Genomic DNA, 16244 nt, shown 5'->3' with positions numbered 1-16244 from the left:
GGAAGAAACAAGTGCAAGTACCATGGACCTAAGAATTATTTTTCAACAAATACAGAAGAGCGAATCACATCCATTTGGGAGAAAATGTCACGTGTTTGAGAATGGGCTAACGCTGGGTCACACTGTATGCCAGAGAGCCTTCGAGAACTGTTCTGAGGCACGAGGCTGCAGAGAAAAGCCCCCCTTTCATGGAGCTTCCTTGCCCTCATGCCACTCCCAGCGCAGTGTCCGGGATGCACAGGCTGGCCCTCACTCTGTTGCCACGCAGCCCTGTGTCACCTCTCTGGACCTCTGCAAACACCCAGTTTCTCTCTTGTCCGCGGGGCCCTTCCTCCTTGTTCTCTCGCCAGTCCCTCTTTCCCTTCCGGATGTCTACAAAGCAAGATGAGTTCAAGTCTGCCGGATTTATGGTTCCTATTGACCTGAGCCAGGCACTTGGAAGAATTTGAACATAATTTTGTGATGGAATTTTCTTTCCAGCCAACACTAGAAATAAATTTATAAGCTCTCTGAGAGTTTAGGGGGAAAAAAAATTTAAAGTACTTCTGTTTATTCAGAATAAGAGGTGGTAGGACCCACTAATGATCCCCTCTGTTCTCTCTTGCCTCTTCCAAGTAGAAGAAGGCATTTAATATCAGAAATCTTCATCTTCTACAAGGGAGTTAAGGGACATGTATGTATGTATATATATATATATATATATATATATATATATTTTTTTTTTTTTTTTCCTGTTTATAGTTGCAGTTTTACAATCATCAGAAACTCAAAGCAGCATTTGCAGGGGTAGAAATGTTCTTTTTAACAAGAAGCACAACTCAGCTTCTCCACAGATTTAAAAATTAAAGCGACAGAAAATGGTATTTACATTTGTTTCTGATTATTTTGTTTGCCAAGTTCTTGCTCGAAACAAGGCTTGACCCAAAGAGGTATCAGGATCCCAGTGGTGAGGTACACCCTCGGTGACTTCTCAGCAATGCTTGTGTTCAACGGGGAGAATTTACATGTGAGTACTACTTTCTCAACAGAGAAGCCTCTCAAACTTGAGGTTTTCACAAACATCAAGAGCTTGTCTTGTGATTCCTGGTCTGCCACGGACACATTCATTGTTCTTCTGCCTCTAAACCAAAGCTTTCCCCCAGCGCTCAGCAGCCCTGTGTCAAAGGTTCAATGCATAATGTAGCCCACATCCCTGAAGAGCCTTGGGTTACTGTTGCGGGTCAATATTTCCATCTAATATGCTGGTGGATTGTCTGGATGGTTCCTTGTGTAAGCTGAACATTCTTAATTATACTAGTGTTTTCTGAGTCCTAACTACCCCCCAACCCCCAGTGCAAAAGATGATCATACCTCTATATCTCAGACATAAAGTTTTCTGTTACAACTGTCTACCTGGAGGTCATAATACTTTCTCTCATGCAGTAACATATTAGAGACAGAAGTTCAAGTGGATCTGCAAATTCAAAGTGGAAAACAATTTGCACTGGCAAAGTGGAATAATGAACTTGTCTTAACTTATGCTTGGTTATTTCTTGACACTGGGTGGAGTGACTTCTTGTGTCTTCCAGGAAGTCTGAACATTTGTAACCGCAGGAAACCCTGCATGACCAAGGGCAATGATGTTTGTGGGAAGAAGAGTAGCAGCTTTGAAATAGTCACGACCAACACAATTTTGATTAAAGAAAGAACTCTGGTTTTTAATAGTTTTGATCATTAAAAAAGTTTAAACCTGCATAGCAATAATTTCAAAAATAATTATTTAATGTTCCATAATTAAACTGTACACAACCTAGTCTTGGGACATAGAAGCCAGTGAGGTGAGTGTGGAGCAGTCCTGTGCAGTCCCAGGAGCCGGGAGTCGAGTTTTCATTGGCCTTTTTTTTTTTTCCTTTTTTCCTTTTTTTTTTTGTTATCATTCTGTTCATCTAAGATTATTTGGATACTTGGCACAATCTGGCTCCGCTGCTGAGCAGATCTGCACTGGGAAGAGAGAGCAGCTTGACCCCGTCCCTTCTCGCTTCCCCTCCCCCACTTGGCTGGATTCCTCAAAGTCGCTCAATGTCTCGGTATTTCTTCCTCAGAATAGAGACCTGGTCTTTAAAGAGGACAGGGTCGAGCCTCATCTGCGAGTGGATCAGCGGCATGTAGCCAAACCAGCTGGCAAACGTATTCATGCAGCTCTGTCGCTGGGCAAAGTGGTCAGGGTCAGCCCAGCGGGAAGCCCGAGAAGTCTGGGGAAAGGGAGACAAACCAGGAAGACAATGAGCGAGGTGCAAGGTACGATGGGGATGCTGCAGAGAACCACAGTCAGGTTCGAGGGCAAGCGGCAGAGCTTGGGGTCTGGACGGGCCACCCAACCTCCCCTGTGCTGGGGAAGGTGCAAGCACCAGTCCTGGGTTTCAGCCTTGCCAGAAGGTTTTCCCAAGATCTGCTACATTCCTTGACGTTAAAAACATACAAACAAAGCTCCACATGGACTGATTCTCTGGTCTGGGAATGATTTACCATTGAGCCTCAACTACTATGGTCAGTAAACATAAAAATTCTCTTCATACATGTGAACAAATACGATGACTCACAATGTGTTTATGGTTTCAAAGACAGTTTTCTAAAACCTTCTGGTTTACTTGGTTGATTCTGGGTAAGCAGAAAAGATGGCTACCATCTCTTTAGCTCTCGGTGTTTGCCTTAAGGCTGGTTAAACACTTTTAGATCATGTAGAGGACACTGAATTAAAAGAAAGCTTTAAATGACTTAAGTGCTGACATTTAAATAAGCATCATGTCGTTCAAACCACATTTTTATGAAATAAAGAAAAAGGGAGCTACCGGATTTTGGGGGAACCCCCCCACTCATTTATCAATGGGCAACTGTACAATGATGTATATACGCATGGGTGTGTGTTCAGTGTGTTTTTATTCTCATGCACTGTTGGAAAATGCTTTCGCAGGAAGGTACATTTTACTGTGAGAATCACTCAGAGTCACTTAAAAACCACAAGTGTCAACATGCTTGAAAGGAACCACTGAAGGTAAATACAAATGTCAAGTTACCTCTGAGCAGCAGAATAACAAACAAAACACTACTTGTAAAGTGTTTCCATGAAGCTCATTTGAGTCTCATCACAACAACCTGGTCAAGTTCCCTACCCAGTGGGGTAATACCATCCCCACCGCATAGAGGAGGAAGCAGGTTCAGGGAAGCTACACTTAAACTTGTTCAAGGCTGGAAAGGGGCAGAGCTCAGGTTCCATCCTTTACCATTTATACTACGAGAACTCTGCTTGGTAAGCCAGAGAAAGTTTCTAATTAAGCTAACCAGATGAGTTCAGATCAGAGCACACGGTCCCAAAGGGACCTCATTTTGTTTCTCAATTGGTATGGGGCCAGGCTCCCTACCCCCAGGCAAGTGCACACATATGCAAACGGACTAATGTCAAGAGCTTAAGCTTATTCTTACTCTCTTTTACAAATGGAAAAAAAAAAAAAAGAATTCAGAATCATCCAAGTATCATTTTTGCCTGTAGATTTTAACATTTATTTTGGGTCAACCAACATATGAGAGAAGATAGAGTTCCTTTGTAATAAAAACATAATCTTATTAGCACATGATATCCTTTTACCAGTCATACATTCAATAAACTCATGTGCATGATAGGAAGGCGGGGGGCATATACAGTACATATCTAACAAGACACATCGAGTTATATCTAAGGCTAAATTCAGATTTGTCCCAAAGTATGTGTAAAATCACTTGAAATATTGGTTTGGTAGGATTAGGCAAATCTATGCAAAGAATATAAAACAAGGGGCGCCTGGGTGGCTCAGTCAGTTAAGCGGCTGCCTTCGGCTCAGGTCATGATCCCAGGGTCCTGGGATCAAGCCCCACATCGGGCTCCCTGCTCAGCGGGGAGTCTGCTTCTCCCTCTCCTTCTGCCTGCCACTCCCTCTGCTTGTGCTCTCTCTGGCAAACAAATAAAATCTTAAAATATATATATATATAAAACAAACTCCTAAGGAACCACGTGTTATCAGAGTTCCACTCCTAATGAGTGTATAACCTCAGGGAAGTTCATAGAACTCTCTGAGCAAACAATATTAAAGGAATGTTGTGTCCTTAAATGACATAGATAAAAACGCCTGGGCACACAGTAGCCACTCAATACATCTTGCTTGAATTGGAATAGTCTGTTAGCCTTAAAGATGAAAAATTCTTGCAAATCCTCTTTCCTGTTCTTTTAGTAGTTAGAGGGAAATAAAATTTTCCACTAGACTCATTGCTCACTAAGGACAGTGCCTGATAATCAGTACATATTTGTAAATACTGAATTATGAAATTCTATAAACTTAAGATCCTGCAAGATTTTTGCTCTTACTAAATTTAGTGAATGAAAATCCATCAATTTTGTTAACATGAGGTCTGGTTAAGTTTTCCTTTGCAAAAGCTAGATCTGTATATGATTTTCAATAATGATTGGAACAAGGTACATGGAAAACCTCAACAAGCAAACTAATCCAACCCTCAAGTAAGTCCTTCCAGGTTGACTCAAATGCTGTTGGATTCTCCAGGATTTAACTTGGGTGTGTCTAAATGGTCTACAGGTTTTTGATTTCTTCCATATAGTACTGGGCTCTGTCCAAGACGAATAAAGGTGAATGAGCCTCGGCATATCCAGATCAGCCTGATATAGTAGCCGGAGGTATAAAATAAAGAGTAGTGGAAGGAACAGAGCATGGGATTCAACTCCCACTTCTGTCTCTAATACTAGGTGACTTGTGGCAATATGTTTAAATTCTCTGAGTCCTCGTTTTCTTACTTGTAAAAAGAGAAAGTTGGATTAGATTTCCTTGCAAGTATCTTTAGTTCTAAACTTATGTGACTCAACAATATTTTACTTTCATAGAAGTTTTCATACATGTTATCTCAACCCTGTGAGGTCGATTTTTACCGTTTCCATTTTAGAGATGAGCCAACTGTGTTTCAGGAGGTAACCGACTTGTCTATAGCTTCTATGTGCCAGTTCCAGGTGAAAATCAAGGATTGTGATTCCTGGTCTGTCACCAAGATGCTCACCCAACTCAAAAGCAATCACCAGAAGGCTGTGTTGAGGACAATATTATTAGCTATTTACTAAATAAAGCACCTACAATAAGCTTACACAAATTCTTTGTAGGTCTTAAACTCTGGAGAAGGTTGATGTTTCTCATGCCACTTTGTAGGTTATATGAGAGCTTTTACAATCTCGAGAGAAAGATACCCTTGACTTACGTCTTCCCAATCATCCATGTGCCAACCATATACTCCCTTGGGACTTTCAGATATTTTTTTAAAATTTCCTCATTATCCTTCCTAGAGGAACTGTGAGTCATTACCCCATGCTGAACCACCAGCGAGCAAAGCAGGGAAGGAGAGTTCTATTCTTACCTGCCCCATCATTGTCTCCTTATACTGCTTCTTCTGGGTGACTTTGATTGGAGGCAATTTTGTCACAGCAGACACCAGGAAATTCATGAGGATGTCCTCACAGTTGGCCAGTTGGTCCACCATGTTCTTCAGGCTGGCTGGCAGGTAATGGGTGTACAGGTAGTGATAATATCTGTAAAAGCAAGACAGGTTTCATAGGTGGCCATCATTATATAATCACAGGTGGTCTTCTTTGATAGGAAACCTATACTGATTGTTTGAATCCCTAAACATGTAATGGATGACGATGACGACAGCCATCACTTATACGGTACTTACTATATGCCAGATAACGTTCTAAAGTGCTTTACAAGGAATGCCCCATATAATCCTCATAAGGAACCTATGATATAGGTACTATTATTATCCTTGCTTTACAGACAAGGAAAGAAGGTACAAGAGATACACACAGATGCAGATACTGCTTGGCCAGCCTGACTTTAATATCAGGGTGGTTGGTTAGGAACTGAATACTCGGATGGTAAGAGAAGTTACTTACACATAATCTGTATATCCTTACAAACTGCTTTACAATTTTAATTACTGGCTTAATCAGAACTGTAGTCAATACTATCCTATAACTCTGAGTCCAACAATATACTATTCCATTTTTGTGTTCTATAAACCATATTATTTTGACAGTTAGATCAAAACTTTAATTAATCTGGTGGTCAGGCATTATGGAGGACCCATAATTAAGTTGACTTATTTCTCACTCTACTCTTTTTTTAAGAGGGACATAATAGCATATACTTATAGGAAAAATAACTTGAATGAATAAGATTCACTGTGTGTGTGTTAGTGGCAGGGAAGAAAGGGGAACAATGAACTTTTAAGAGGCAGGGTCTTAAGATCAAGATTCGGCTCACCTAAATGCTTATTGTTTATGCACTTCCAACTCTATCCCTGAGATAGCAAGATTTTTTATCCTTTACTAAAAAAGACTAGGCAGAAGAATGGATGAAAATGACTGAGTCAGTAATGTTAACCATCTAAACTCACTAATTTGGCAGTCTTACCCAAGTCCCCTGGCTTTAAAGACCAAATATATTCAAACAACTCCCAAATGTATATCTCCATCCCTGCTGTTTTTCCAACATACCCTTTTGGATGTCTTAACATGCCCAAGACTGAACTCTGTATTTTCCCTAAAACCTAAATCCATCCATAGGGCTTTCCCCATCTCTTGATGGCCTCTCTATCCTTCCAGTTCCTTAGGTCAAAAAAGCTTAACCATCAAACTCTATAACCAATCTGTCAAGACATCATGTTAGAGCATCTTCAAAATATGCCCACAATCTGATCACTACTTACCACCTCTGGCTCCCAGGCTCCATCATCTTTTGCCTAGATGTCAATCACCTCCTAATAGATCTCCCTGCATCTACCCTGGCCCCCATATAGTCTGCTCTCAACACAGCAACCAGAGGGGATGCCCTAAAATATAAAAAAGATGTCTCCACTCTGCTCAAAGCCCTGCACTGGCTCCCACGTCACTCAGAGTGAAGTCCTCATGATGGGCACCAAGGTCCTGCATCTGGGCCCCCCATGACCTCTCTCTCTTGCTTTCCACTCAGTCTACTCTCAGCACATTGGTCTTCCTGATATTCCTCCAACATTCTGGTTCAGAGCATTTATCCAACATTCTGGCTCAGCTGTTCCTTACACTAGAGCACTCTTCTTACAAAAATCTTGGATGATTTCCCCTCTTTCTTTCAAGTCTCTGCTCTGATCTCACCTGTTCAATGAGAATCACTGGCCACCCTTGAACCTCCCCTCTACCTTCACCATTCATGATCCTTGATCTGCTTGACTTTGCCTTTTTGCTATATAACTCACCCCCTTAACCTATTATAGAATTATTACAAATATCATGTCCTCCCCTTGTTGGAATAGAAAACCTACTTAGGCAAGAAAAAAAAATTTTTTTAACTCTTTGGTAAATCCCAAGCACTCAGAATGATGTCTGGGGGTGCACAATTAAGTATGTACTTTTGTTGCTGTTATTCTAAATGTTCAGTTACTCAATATGTCCTCCAACTCCAGACAACCTGATATGTTTCTCTACCATTATTTCTGGAAATGCAGTAGTAAGCCAGGGGGTTTTATTGGTTTCAAAGACACAGGCTGGCCACACCGACAGAACTTAAACAGCGATGCAAACTAATTTTTGTTATTGTTGCTCACGAGATTTGGCCCAAGTTCCTCTTTATGCAACAGCCAGAAGCTACGATAGAAGGAGTTACGTAAAAATCGACAGGCGGGATTTCTAAATTCCTCACTTGTGGTAAATAGCAGCTCCTGTCAACACCATGGAGTAGTCGTTTGTCCACTTGGATGTGTACCCCCACCGCTCCTTAGAGTTATCCCAGAAATGGCTGCGCGCCGGGTACCCCACAATCCTCTCGGGGAAGCTCTGCCACACGGTGAAGGCAAAATCCACCTGCAGGCAGAACACAAGCCAAACAAGCAATCAACAGTGTTAACAAATGTCAACAAAACATTACCTTCCCCCTGCTAATTCATGATGCGAAATCCCAGGACTGTTGCGAAACATTAATTCCATGTATTCATCAGCAAATTAAACTGACTGCTTGACATTTTGCCCCGTAATTATGCACATTTTAATGTTTTCTGTTGAAGAAACTTCAGATTAGTGCAGAAACGAAAGAAGAAAAGAAACTGCTGATATGTCCTTTAGAATCCAGTTTGTTCAAGCAAAAACACAAGTCAGAAAAGCAACCGCTGTCTCCCCCTCCTCCGTCCTTGGTGCACGTGACCACTGTTTCATGCGAGGCACACATGCATCTGTTTTGTAAACGAGAGATTTCCCATGCACATCCAGAGTATGAATATACAGCATGCATCATGACTAGCATCCAGCAAAGCCAAAGTGACTAAAATAAAAGCATCCTCTTAAGAGCAAGAGAAAAGAAGTTTAAAAACTACACAAGTTCTAACAGGAATTCAGAGCAGGTATCATAGAGAAATGTGAGTCAGGCCTCTCAGGTTTGAAGATGCTCAGCAAAAAGGAAAGCTAGAAAAAGCATCCACAGTGAAAAATCACTAAGAGTAAGTAGGGAAGAGGCCAAGTGAAGCCACATGATTATTATTATTTTTTTTAAAGATTTTATTTATTTATTTGCAAGAGAGAGCGAGCGAGAGGGCAGGGGGAGCAGCAGAGGGAGAGGGAGAAACAGGCTTCCCGCAGAGCAGGGAGCCCGATGCGGGGCTTGATCTCAGGACCCTGGGATCATGACCTGAGCCGAAGGCAGACGCTTAACCGACTGAGCCACCCAGGCACCCCTAAACGTGATTATTTTAAAGAAAATGCAGGTAAATGACTGTCCAGTGCTTATGATAACCCAGAGCAGGTACTTCTCAACCTGCTAAAAACCGACATTTATAATTAGCAAATAGTCTGTTTTCAAACGTGTGAGCAAATTTCTTACTTGCTATGACTGATGAATGATAAAGAAGTACACAGACAGTAAAAAAAAATTTAGAACAGTAACAGCAAACAATCACATAATGCTCATAATCATGTAATGCTTTGGTTAGAGTACTTACACGTAAGTACTCTGACCAAAGTTTTAACTCACGTAATCCTCACAATATCACCCTGTGAAGTCGGTAATTTTATAGTCTCAATTTACAGAGAGGGAAGCTAAGGTACATGGAGGTGCAGTAAGTGGCAGAGTCAAGATTTAAATCCAGCCATCTGGTTTCAAATGTGTCATGTACTGTTACCATAGCCTCCTTTTTAGCTCTCCGGCTACAGTATTGAGCACAATTCAACTCTTCTACAGGTTACACACTCAGCCTACAAACTTTCTTGTCTCTTCTCCATAAGCAACGCAAATGGACATTTCATTTATTCCACAAATATTTCCAGGCGCGGCGCTGTGATGGTGGCTGGGAACGGAGTGATGCTGTTAAGTCCGGTTCCCATCCCCCAGAGGTCGAAGAGCAGTAACTATTTGCAACAGCCAACAGTGGAAACAACCCAGGTTCTATCAACTGACGAATATATAAACCAACCACGGTATATCCATACGACGGAACATTATTCGGCGCTAAGAAGTAATGAATACTTAGGATATGGATGAGCCTGCAAAGAGTGTGCTGAGTGAAAGAAGCCATCCACAAAAGGCCACATATTGTATGAATTGCCCGAAGAAGCGAATCCACAGAGACAAAAAACAGATGTGTGGTTCTAAAAGCTAGGGAGTGACTGATGAGTGGATATGGGGTCTCCTTTTTGGGTGATGAAAATGTTTTTGAATAAGACAGAATTGATGACTGCCCAGCATCGTGAATGCAGTAAATGCCACTCAATTATTCATTTTAAGATGGTTAATTTCATGCTGTGAATGTTACCTCAATTAAAAGAAAAAGCAATTCAGCCTAGATCAGTAGTCCCCATGCTTTCCCCACATGCACAATGTCATTCCCGTTTTGCCACATTCCCACACCATACAATCACTTCTTTCCTGTTGTTCTTTAAATTGCCCATGCTTGGCTCCCCCCGCCCCCCCATTAGCCTCATCCTAGGCAAACCTGTCAGCGAAACCCTAGGTCTGGTTGCTGGCTATATTGTTTTCCAACAAACAGTAAATATAATTGCTGAAATATGCTTGCCATGGACCATGCAAAACTAAGGGGCACACACCATCCTTCCAGAACACTGGCCTGAGGGATCTGTGAGGGTCCTTTTATCTCTGAATCCTTTGGGTCTGGAAGTCACTGTTTTTGTGAACAGCCATATATTCAAATTTTTAGGAAAATCTAGTTTGGCCCCCTAACTCAAGATAAGAGAGCCTTAAGCATATAGCTTGTCCCCCCCACCCAAATGGAAACATCCAGAAAAAAAAGTAGGGGTGTTGGAAAATACGTTAAGAAAGCCTGTTGGGGAACAGGGCATCTCAAAACCAGCAGCAGGGGAGTGGACAGTATTTGCCAGAAGATGGAAATCGGGTTGTGATAACCTGCACACCAGCACTGGTGCTTAATATTAATGGTGTCAACTGATAGGACGGTATCTCATGCAGCCCGTCGTCAAGCAGGCCGGCTGCCAGTGCTCTTTCGGGTTTTCCATGATTCTTTGAAAAGGAAACACACACCCTGGCAACGCCTATAGAACCCGATGGGGTTTTCTCATCACATGAATTTCTTACTCTCTCAAAGCTGTTTCAAGTCATTTCAAAGGAACTCAAAAAGTAAATTCAGATAAAACTATGATTCTTGTGATAGTTTCGCTTTCCCGAAGATCATTAACACACCAAAGGAGGCAGAGGTCAGCTTAAAAACCAACATCTGTTTTCTTTTGAGAATTTGCAGCAACGCAGATAAATGTAAATAACTGTAAACCAACTAAATCTAATACCGTTTGCAGAATGCTGTTTAAAAATCTATCCTTAATACTACAGGGAGGCATTTAAACAGGCGGAGACTCCTTAGAGAGGAAATAAAATGAACCACCATCTATTCACTTAAAAAAAGAGAAGCCCTTCGTCCTTGACCATCTTAGGTGATGCGATCACGCCATGATCAGCAGGCAAAAGTAAACCAGACCACCGGCCTCTTAAATTTACATATCACTTTCCATCCACACGGACTTCTAATTACTTCCTAGAGGTCACACGTTCCTCCCAGCGCGTACCAGCGGCTGGAATTGCTCGTCTTTGAAAAGAAATTCACCAGCCCCATGGAAACGTCACAGAAGCCGAAACAGATGTGACCGTGGGACAGGGAAAAAAACAACTCTAGAGTGGGACTGATTGCCCAGGGGAAGACATACACTGCATGAGTACCTGAGGTCAAGGGATAAGGATTTAAATATATGCCATCGCTGTCTTGACCACACATTCCTGCGAGGTGCTGTTCTCCCTGTGTTTGCCCTCCAAGGTCCACTTTGGAAGGCACAGCCCGGTCTTCCTGACAGGCCAGTGGCTGACCGGGTTAGGTCAGTGGGAGTCACCCGCCGGCAAACGGAGGCGGGACAGAGGGCGAGAGGTCGGAGTATTTCTCCCTGGCTCCCTCCTAGGTTTGGCAGCAGAGTTTCGGGCAGTTGCCACATCCCCCCGTGATCATAGCTCCCATCGGGCAGGTCCTCTCCCCAGTTACACCTCTCAGAGACTCTGAAACACTATTTCCTTCAGACCTGGGGGAAGGGGCAGGGGGAGCTGCTGCTTGTTTTGCTGCTCTCCAGGTACCTCAGCGTCTTTAACCCCACCCACCTAAGTCATCCGAAATCCCTTCGCTGGAATCACCTGACTTGAATTCTGTTTGCTGCCAGGACTCGGAGGGCCATTGGCAGGAACTGTGTAATCCCAGTACCCGGCACGGAGAGTAGAACAAAGAGATCCCTTGATAGATACTTGGGGAGCGAATGTGCTCCTCAGATGCCAGCTTCCCTTGCAGGAAGCAGCAGAAACATGCAAGCCAGAGTGTCCCATACCCCGTAGTCCATAGCTGCCGTTCCCTTGGAACATTAAACCTATCTTCCCCCCGGCCCCCCGAGCCCCCTTCTCCCGCTAACTTGCACAGGACACAATCGGCTGTGCGTTCACACTTTGCTTCCCTCAGCATGCATCCCTTCAATCATTCATTCACCGAGTATTTATAGAGCCTGGGATGCAGAGAAAGCCTTTTACCAAGGTGAGGCCCAGGGCATTTTGTCCTGGGGTTGTTCAGGCTGCACATAATGTCTGTTCAACTCCATCGTATGGAAATTGGAAGCATCCATGGAATTTCAAGAAGGAGACAGTGGGACTGCTAGCCTAGGTTAACACCCAGTGCCGGCTACATGGATGGCAGGCTATTAGAATCGGACTGGCGTCCAGGAAAGTGCATGCTGGTAAGTGTCGATGTTTAAATTGAAAAGAAAATGATTATGAATAAGAGGGGGAAAAGAAAGGGAAAGGTATAAGTAGCTCAGATTCCATGCTTTTTAGCAGCTACTATTAATAATGCATTTCCAATATACGACATTTTTATAGAACTGTCTTTGGTCCCCTCGATGGTTTAAAGTAAGGTTTCTGAGATCAATACTCATTCGAGTTGTAAAAATTGGTTTTCTATCATATCTATCTCTCCTCCTCTCTCTCTCTCTCCTCCTCACACGTTTTTTGTGCAATCTTATTTTTGGCACAAATACCTGAACATCTGAAATAGCAAGGATCTCCCGTCTCAGTCTTAAAGTGAAACCGTTTGCTCTTGTGCGGGTGAAAGAAAATGAGCACTTAAAACTGAGACAGAGAGGCTGCCTTCAGAACCCAGAATAGTGTTCGCCAACAAAGGCAACACACACCCACACAGGCATTCGGATCACTGGGGAAGGATGGGCCGTTTGCTCTGCACCGTGTGGTCTCAAGATGATGCTAAGCAGGTGCCCCCCCTTCTCTTCTGGGTACCACACACCTGCCGGTAGCTGTGCTGTTTAAAAACAAAAGGAGGGCAGGCAGGAGGGAAGAGGTGAGGCACAGCCATGCAAATGAGAAGCCAATTAGCAGAGAAAACGAAGGGGAAAATGCCCTTTTCCGGGCACCAGGTGGTGGCAAGGTGCTCACAGGAACTGGGTTGATTAGAACCGACTCTGCAGGAAGTTTTGAAAAAGGTTTTCAGGTTGGCCATGGCCCGGGGAAAAGGAAGCGCCGGCACCTTGGGGCTTGGGGCAACTGCCTGAAGAGCCCCCCGCCCGCTCCTCAGGTGGGGGCGCTTACCTCCGTGGTTGAAAGCACAGTGTCCTCATCGAGGCTGAGCACGGCGTCTGTGACGATGTTGTCATAGGGCAGGAAACGGCTGCTCATAACCTGGGAGTGGGTGGAAAGCAGGCAGGAGGGAAGGAATTAAGGAAAGGAGAGGTAAACTTCGAGACCTGTTTTCGGGAAAACTCCCCCATCCTCACCTTCAAAAAGAATGTTCTGCCACCATGTCACCCCTCAACATTGAAGACTTCCATTTCCCATCAGTGTAGTCATTTGTTCTACAGTTGTTGGGCACCTATTGTGTGCTAGTCAAAGGGAGTACATAAAGGTAAGTGAGACATATTCTCTCGTCTCGGAGGAGTTCACAGTCCGCAGAGACATCAAGATGCAGACGATCTGTCCCAGCCTGCAACCAGCCGCTCGGAAGGGCAGATGAAGGCCTCGGAGAAGAAATGACACTGCAGGAGGACTTGATGGGTAGGAATTCACCAGGTATAAACAGAAGTGAGGCAGAAACAGGGCTGAGCGGATGTGAAGGCACAGAGGAGAGAACCCGCACACTGAGGCCTGGAGAGACTAGACGGATGGAGCTGTGATTCCAAATGTGGGGCCCACACCGCTGGAAGGCCACGTCGTTTTGGGAGGTACATAGACAAACATTTAAAAATTCTCCTCTTTACGGATGTTAGCATAGATTAGAAAAAAAATATACACACATGTATCAGTAGCTACAGCAATAACAGGTAGTAGTACAGTTATTTAAAAATCATCTCATTGAAATGAAAAGTAAGCTGATTTATAGACAAATATTAAATTAAAAATAGCCGACGTGGTCCATGGATTTAGGCAAACTGTGAAGGTAGTATATGAATAAAGTTTGGGCAGCTCCAGGATAAGGCATGGTGAAGTGTGTGCGGGCGGTCTGGGGTGAGGGCTTTGGGCATGAGAGGACCAGCTGGAAAATTAAGACTAGAGAGACTCCAGGGCGCCTGGGTGGCGCAGTCGGTTAAGCGTTCAACTCTTGGTTTCGGCTCAGGTCATGATCTCAGGGTCTTGAGATCGAGCCCCACTTCGGGCTCTGTGCTCAGTGTGGAATTTGCTTTAGATTCTCTCTCTCTCTCTGCCCCTCCCCCAGCTCATGCTCTCTCTCTCTCTCTCAAATAAATAAATCAATCTTAAAAAAAAAAAAAAAGACTAGAGAGACTTCTCTGTGACAGTCATACCTTAAACCTCTGTGGTGAATGTACTCTGCAGAACAACTAACCATGAGAATGATAAGAATAACTAACATTGTAATAGCATCGCATTTCTCCTTTGTAATAACCCCATTTTACGGCTGAGAAAGCTAAGGCATAGAAAGATTAGGTGTCTTGCTCAGGACGGACCTGCCCGCATTTCATCCCCCACGGTGAGATTCTGTAGAGCACCTCAGCCACTATGTGACACCTGTCTCAGGTTCGAGAAGGACCTCAAAAGTGAATTGGGGGCACATCAGGCAACCTCATCTTCACCACCTTCCTCTGCAAGTCATATCAACAGTTACGACACCCACAAATCTGAGGACCTCCACCGCCGGGAAGCTCAAGCTTGTATTTACAACAAGAAGCCAGCTGATCTATGCGATTTGGTTTCCACGCCCATGAAGCTACTGGAGGGCTGCTGACATTAAAGGATGGGAAGTGCCCAACTCTGGGAGCTCAAGGGATGTATCTACAGCATAAATGGCTCCGGGGTCTGCTCCTACACATCCGTCAACTGGGTCAAGTTTTCTTTTTCTTTCTCAGGCTTTCAAAATAAAATAAAATATAAAGCGATCAGCAACCCCATATACACGGTGCTCAGAAATCTCAGCCTGAAGCAATTCTCCTGATACAGTTTACATGTCCACCGACTAACACAGAAACCATTAGCTGCCAGCTTAGCGATGCCCTGACCTTTCCCTTGTTAAGTCTATAGGGGAGAGCTGCACAGACAAGGCCTATAAATTCAAAATAGAATGTTGCAGCCAAAACAGTGAACAGATCAACCCTAAACTCAAGGCTAGATATGGAAATGTACAATGGGGAATGAGCAGGACCTATGACTTCCTTCCCATTACATTCCCAACCACTGGTTTTATAAAAGGATCCATTTCCTTTTTCTGAACCTGCTTCATCAACAGAGGTTATGAGCCCATCGTCCAGCAACTTCAAATTCTAGTGTAGAAACTAGACGCTCTCTTCCAAATACCTTGCCTCAGCCACATTCCAAAAGTTCAGTGGTTTAACATGAAAGGAACTAGAGTACTTAGAAAGTCAATCCTAAGTGAAATGGGTTTTGCTTATTAGTTCATGTAAGAAATATTTAGCTACCATATACCAGCCCAACCCCTTCTGGAATTAGCAAACATGGGTAGGAAATGACCAAGACTCAAGTTTATTGCCTAATGGGGAAGATAAGGAATATCCCTAAGTAATTATACAAAGCACAGTAAGAGTTAACATTTATCAAGCACCCACCATGTGCATCCACACTTCCGAGTGCATTTACACGTCTAGTATTGTACCACTTGATCTTTTAGCAACCCTGTTTTAGGTATTATGATTGCTTCCATTTACTGAAGGAGAAATTGAGGTACAGAGACTTGAATAACTCGCTTCACAGCCCATAAAACAAACTGTAATGTTCCAATGCCACACAGAAGAGCAGCTGACATTTAGTGGACCCTGGGTGCATCATAGGCCCAGGGCTAAGCCCCTGTAATGTACTATCTCACTGAATCCTCAAAATGGGCCTGAGTCTTGGCCGAGGTTCCAGAATACAGAGCCTGAAGTGATACTTAATTAAGTACAAATGCTTTACTAGGTGGTGCAATCCCAGGGCAGTGAGAGTGAGGGAAAAGGAATGGCCCACTGGAATCACAGGCCAAGGCAGAGGCTAGGACTCAACAAACGGCCAGAAGCCCAGACACAGATATGGCTGGGACAATGCACAACACTTGATCCTAGCCAAAAGGCCGAGTAGCAATTGATATGGCTGGGAGAATGTGAAATATCTTATAAGCTACAGCTGATCGAGCCACCATCTTGTTCA

At 43.6% G+C, this 16244-nt stretch overlaps 1 protein-coding gene across 2 annotated transcripts in view; it reads right to left on the bottom strand.

The window, feature by feature from the left end:
• Positions 1–1670: 1670 nt before the first annotated feature.
• The window catches only part of EXT1 (exostosin glycosyltransferase 1), a 276404-nt gene continuing 261830 nt past the window's right edge, over positions 1671–16244 (bottom strand). Inside the window, exons 8-11 of one of the 2 annotated variants that reach the window (XM_045896005.3) lie at positions 13188–13277; positions 7746–7906; positions 5425–5596; positions 1671–2231 (exon numbers count right to left, since the gene is read on the bottom strand). In XM_045896005.3, the coding sequence (XP_045751961.1) occupies positions 2046–2231; positions 5425–5596; positions 7746–7906; positions 13188–13277 (609 nt within the window). In that variant the 3' untranslated portion in view covers positions 1671–2045. Of the gene's footprint in view, positions 5100–5424; positions 5597–7745; positions 7907–13187; positions 13278–16244 lie in introns of both variants that reach the window. The other variant, XM_064587982.1, reaches the window with a different exon arrangement.

This window comes from Mirounga angustirostris, unplaced genomic scaffold, assembly GCF_029215605.1.
Source record: "Mirounga angustirostris isolate CCGP_5_RB_7025 unplaced genomic scaffold, mMirAng1.0.hap1 SCAF_4, whole genome shotgun sequence".
NCBI lineage: Eukaryota > Metazoa > Chordata > Mammalia > Carnivora > Phocidae > Mirounga > Mirounga angustirostris.
This window is presented reverse-complemented; position numbering and strand designations above follow the sequence as displayed.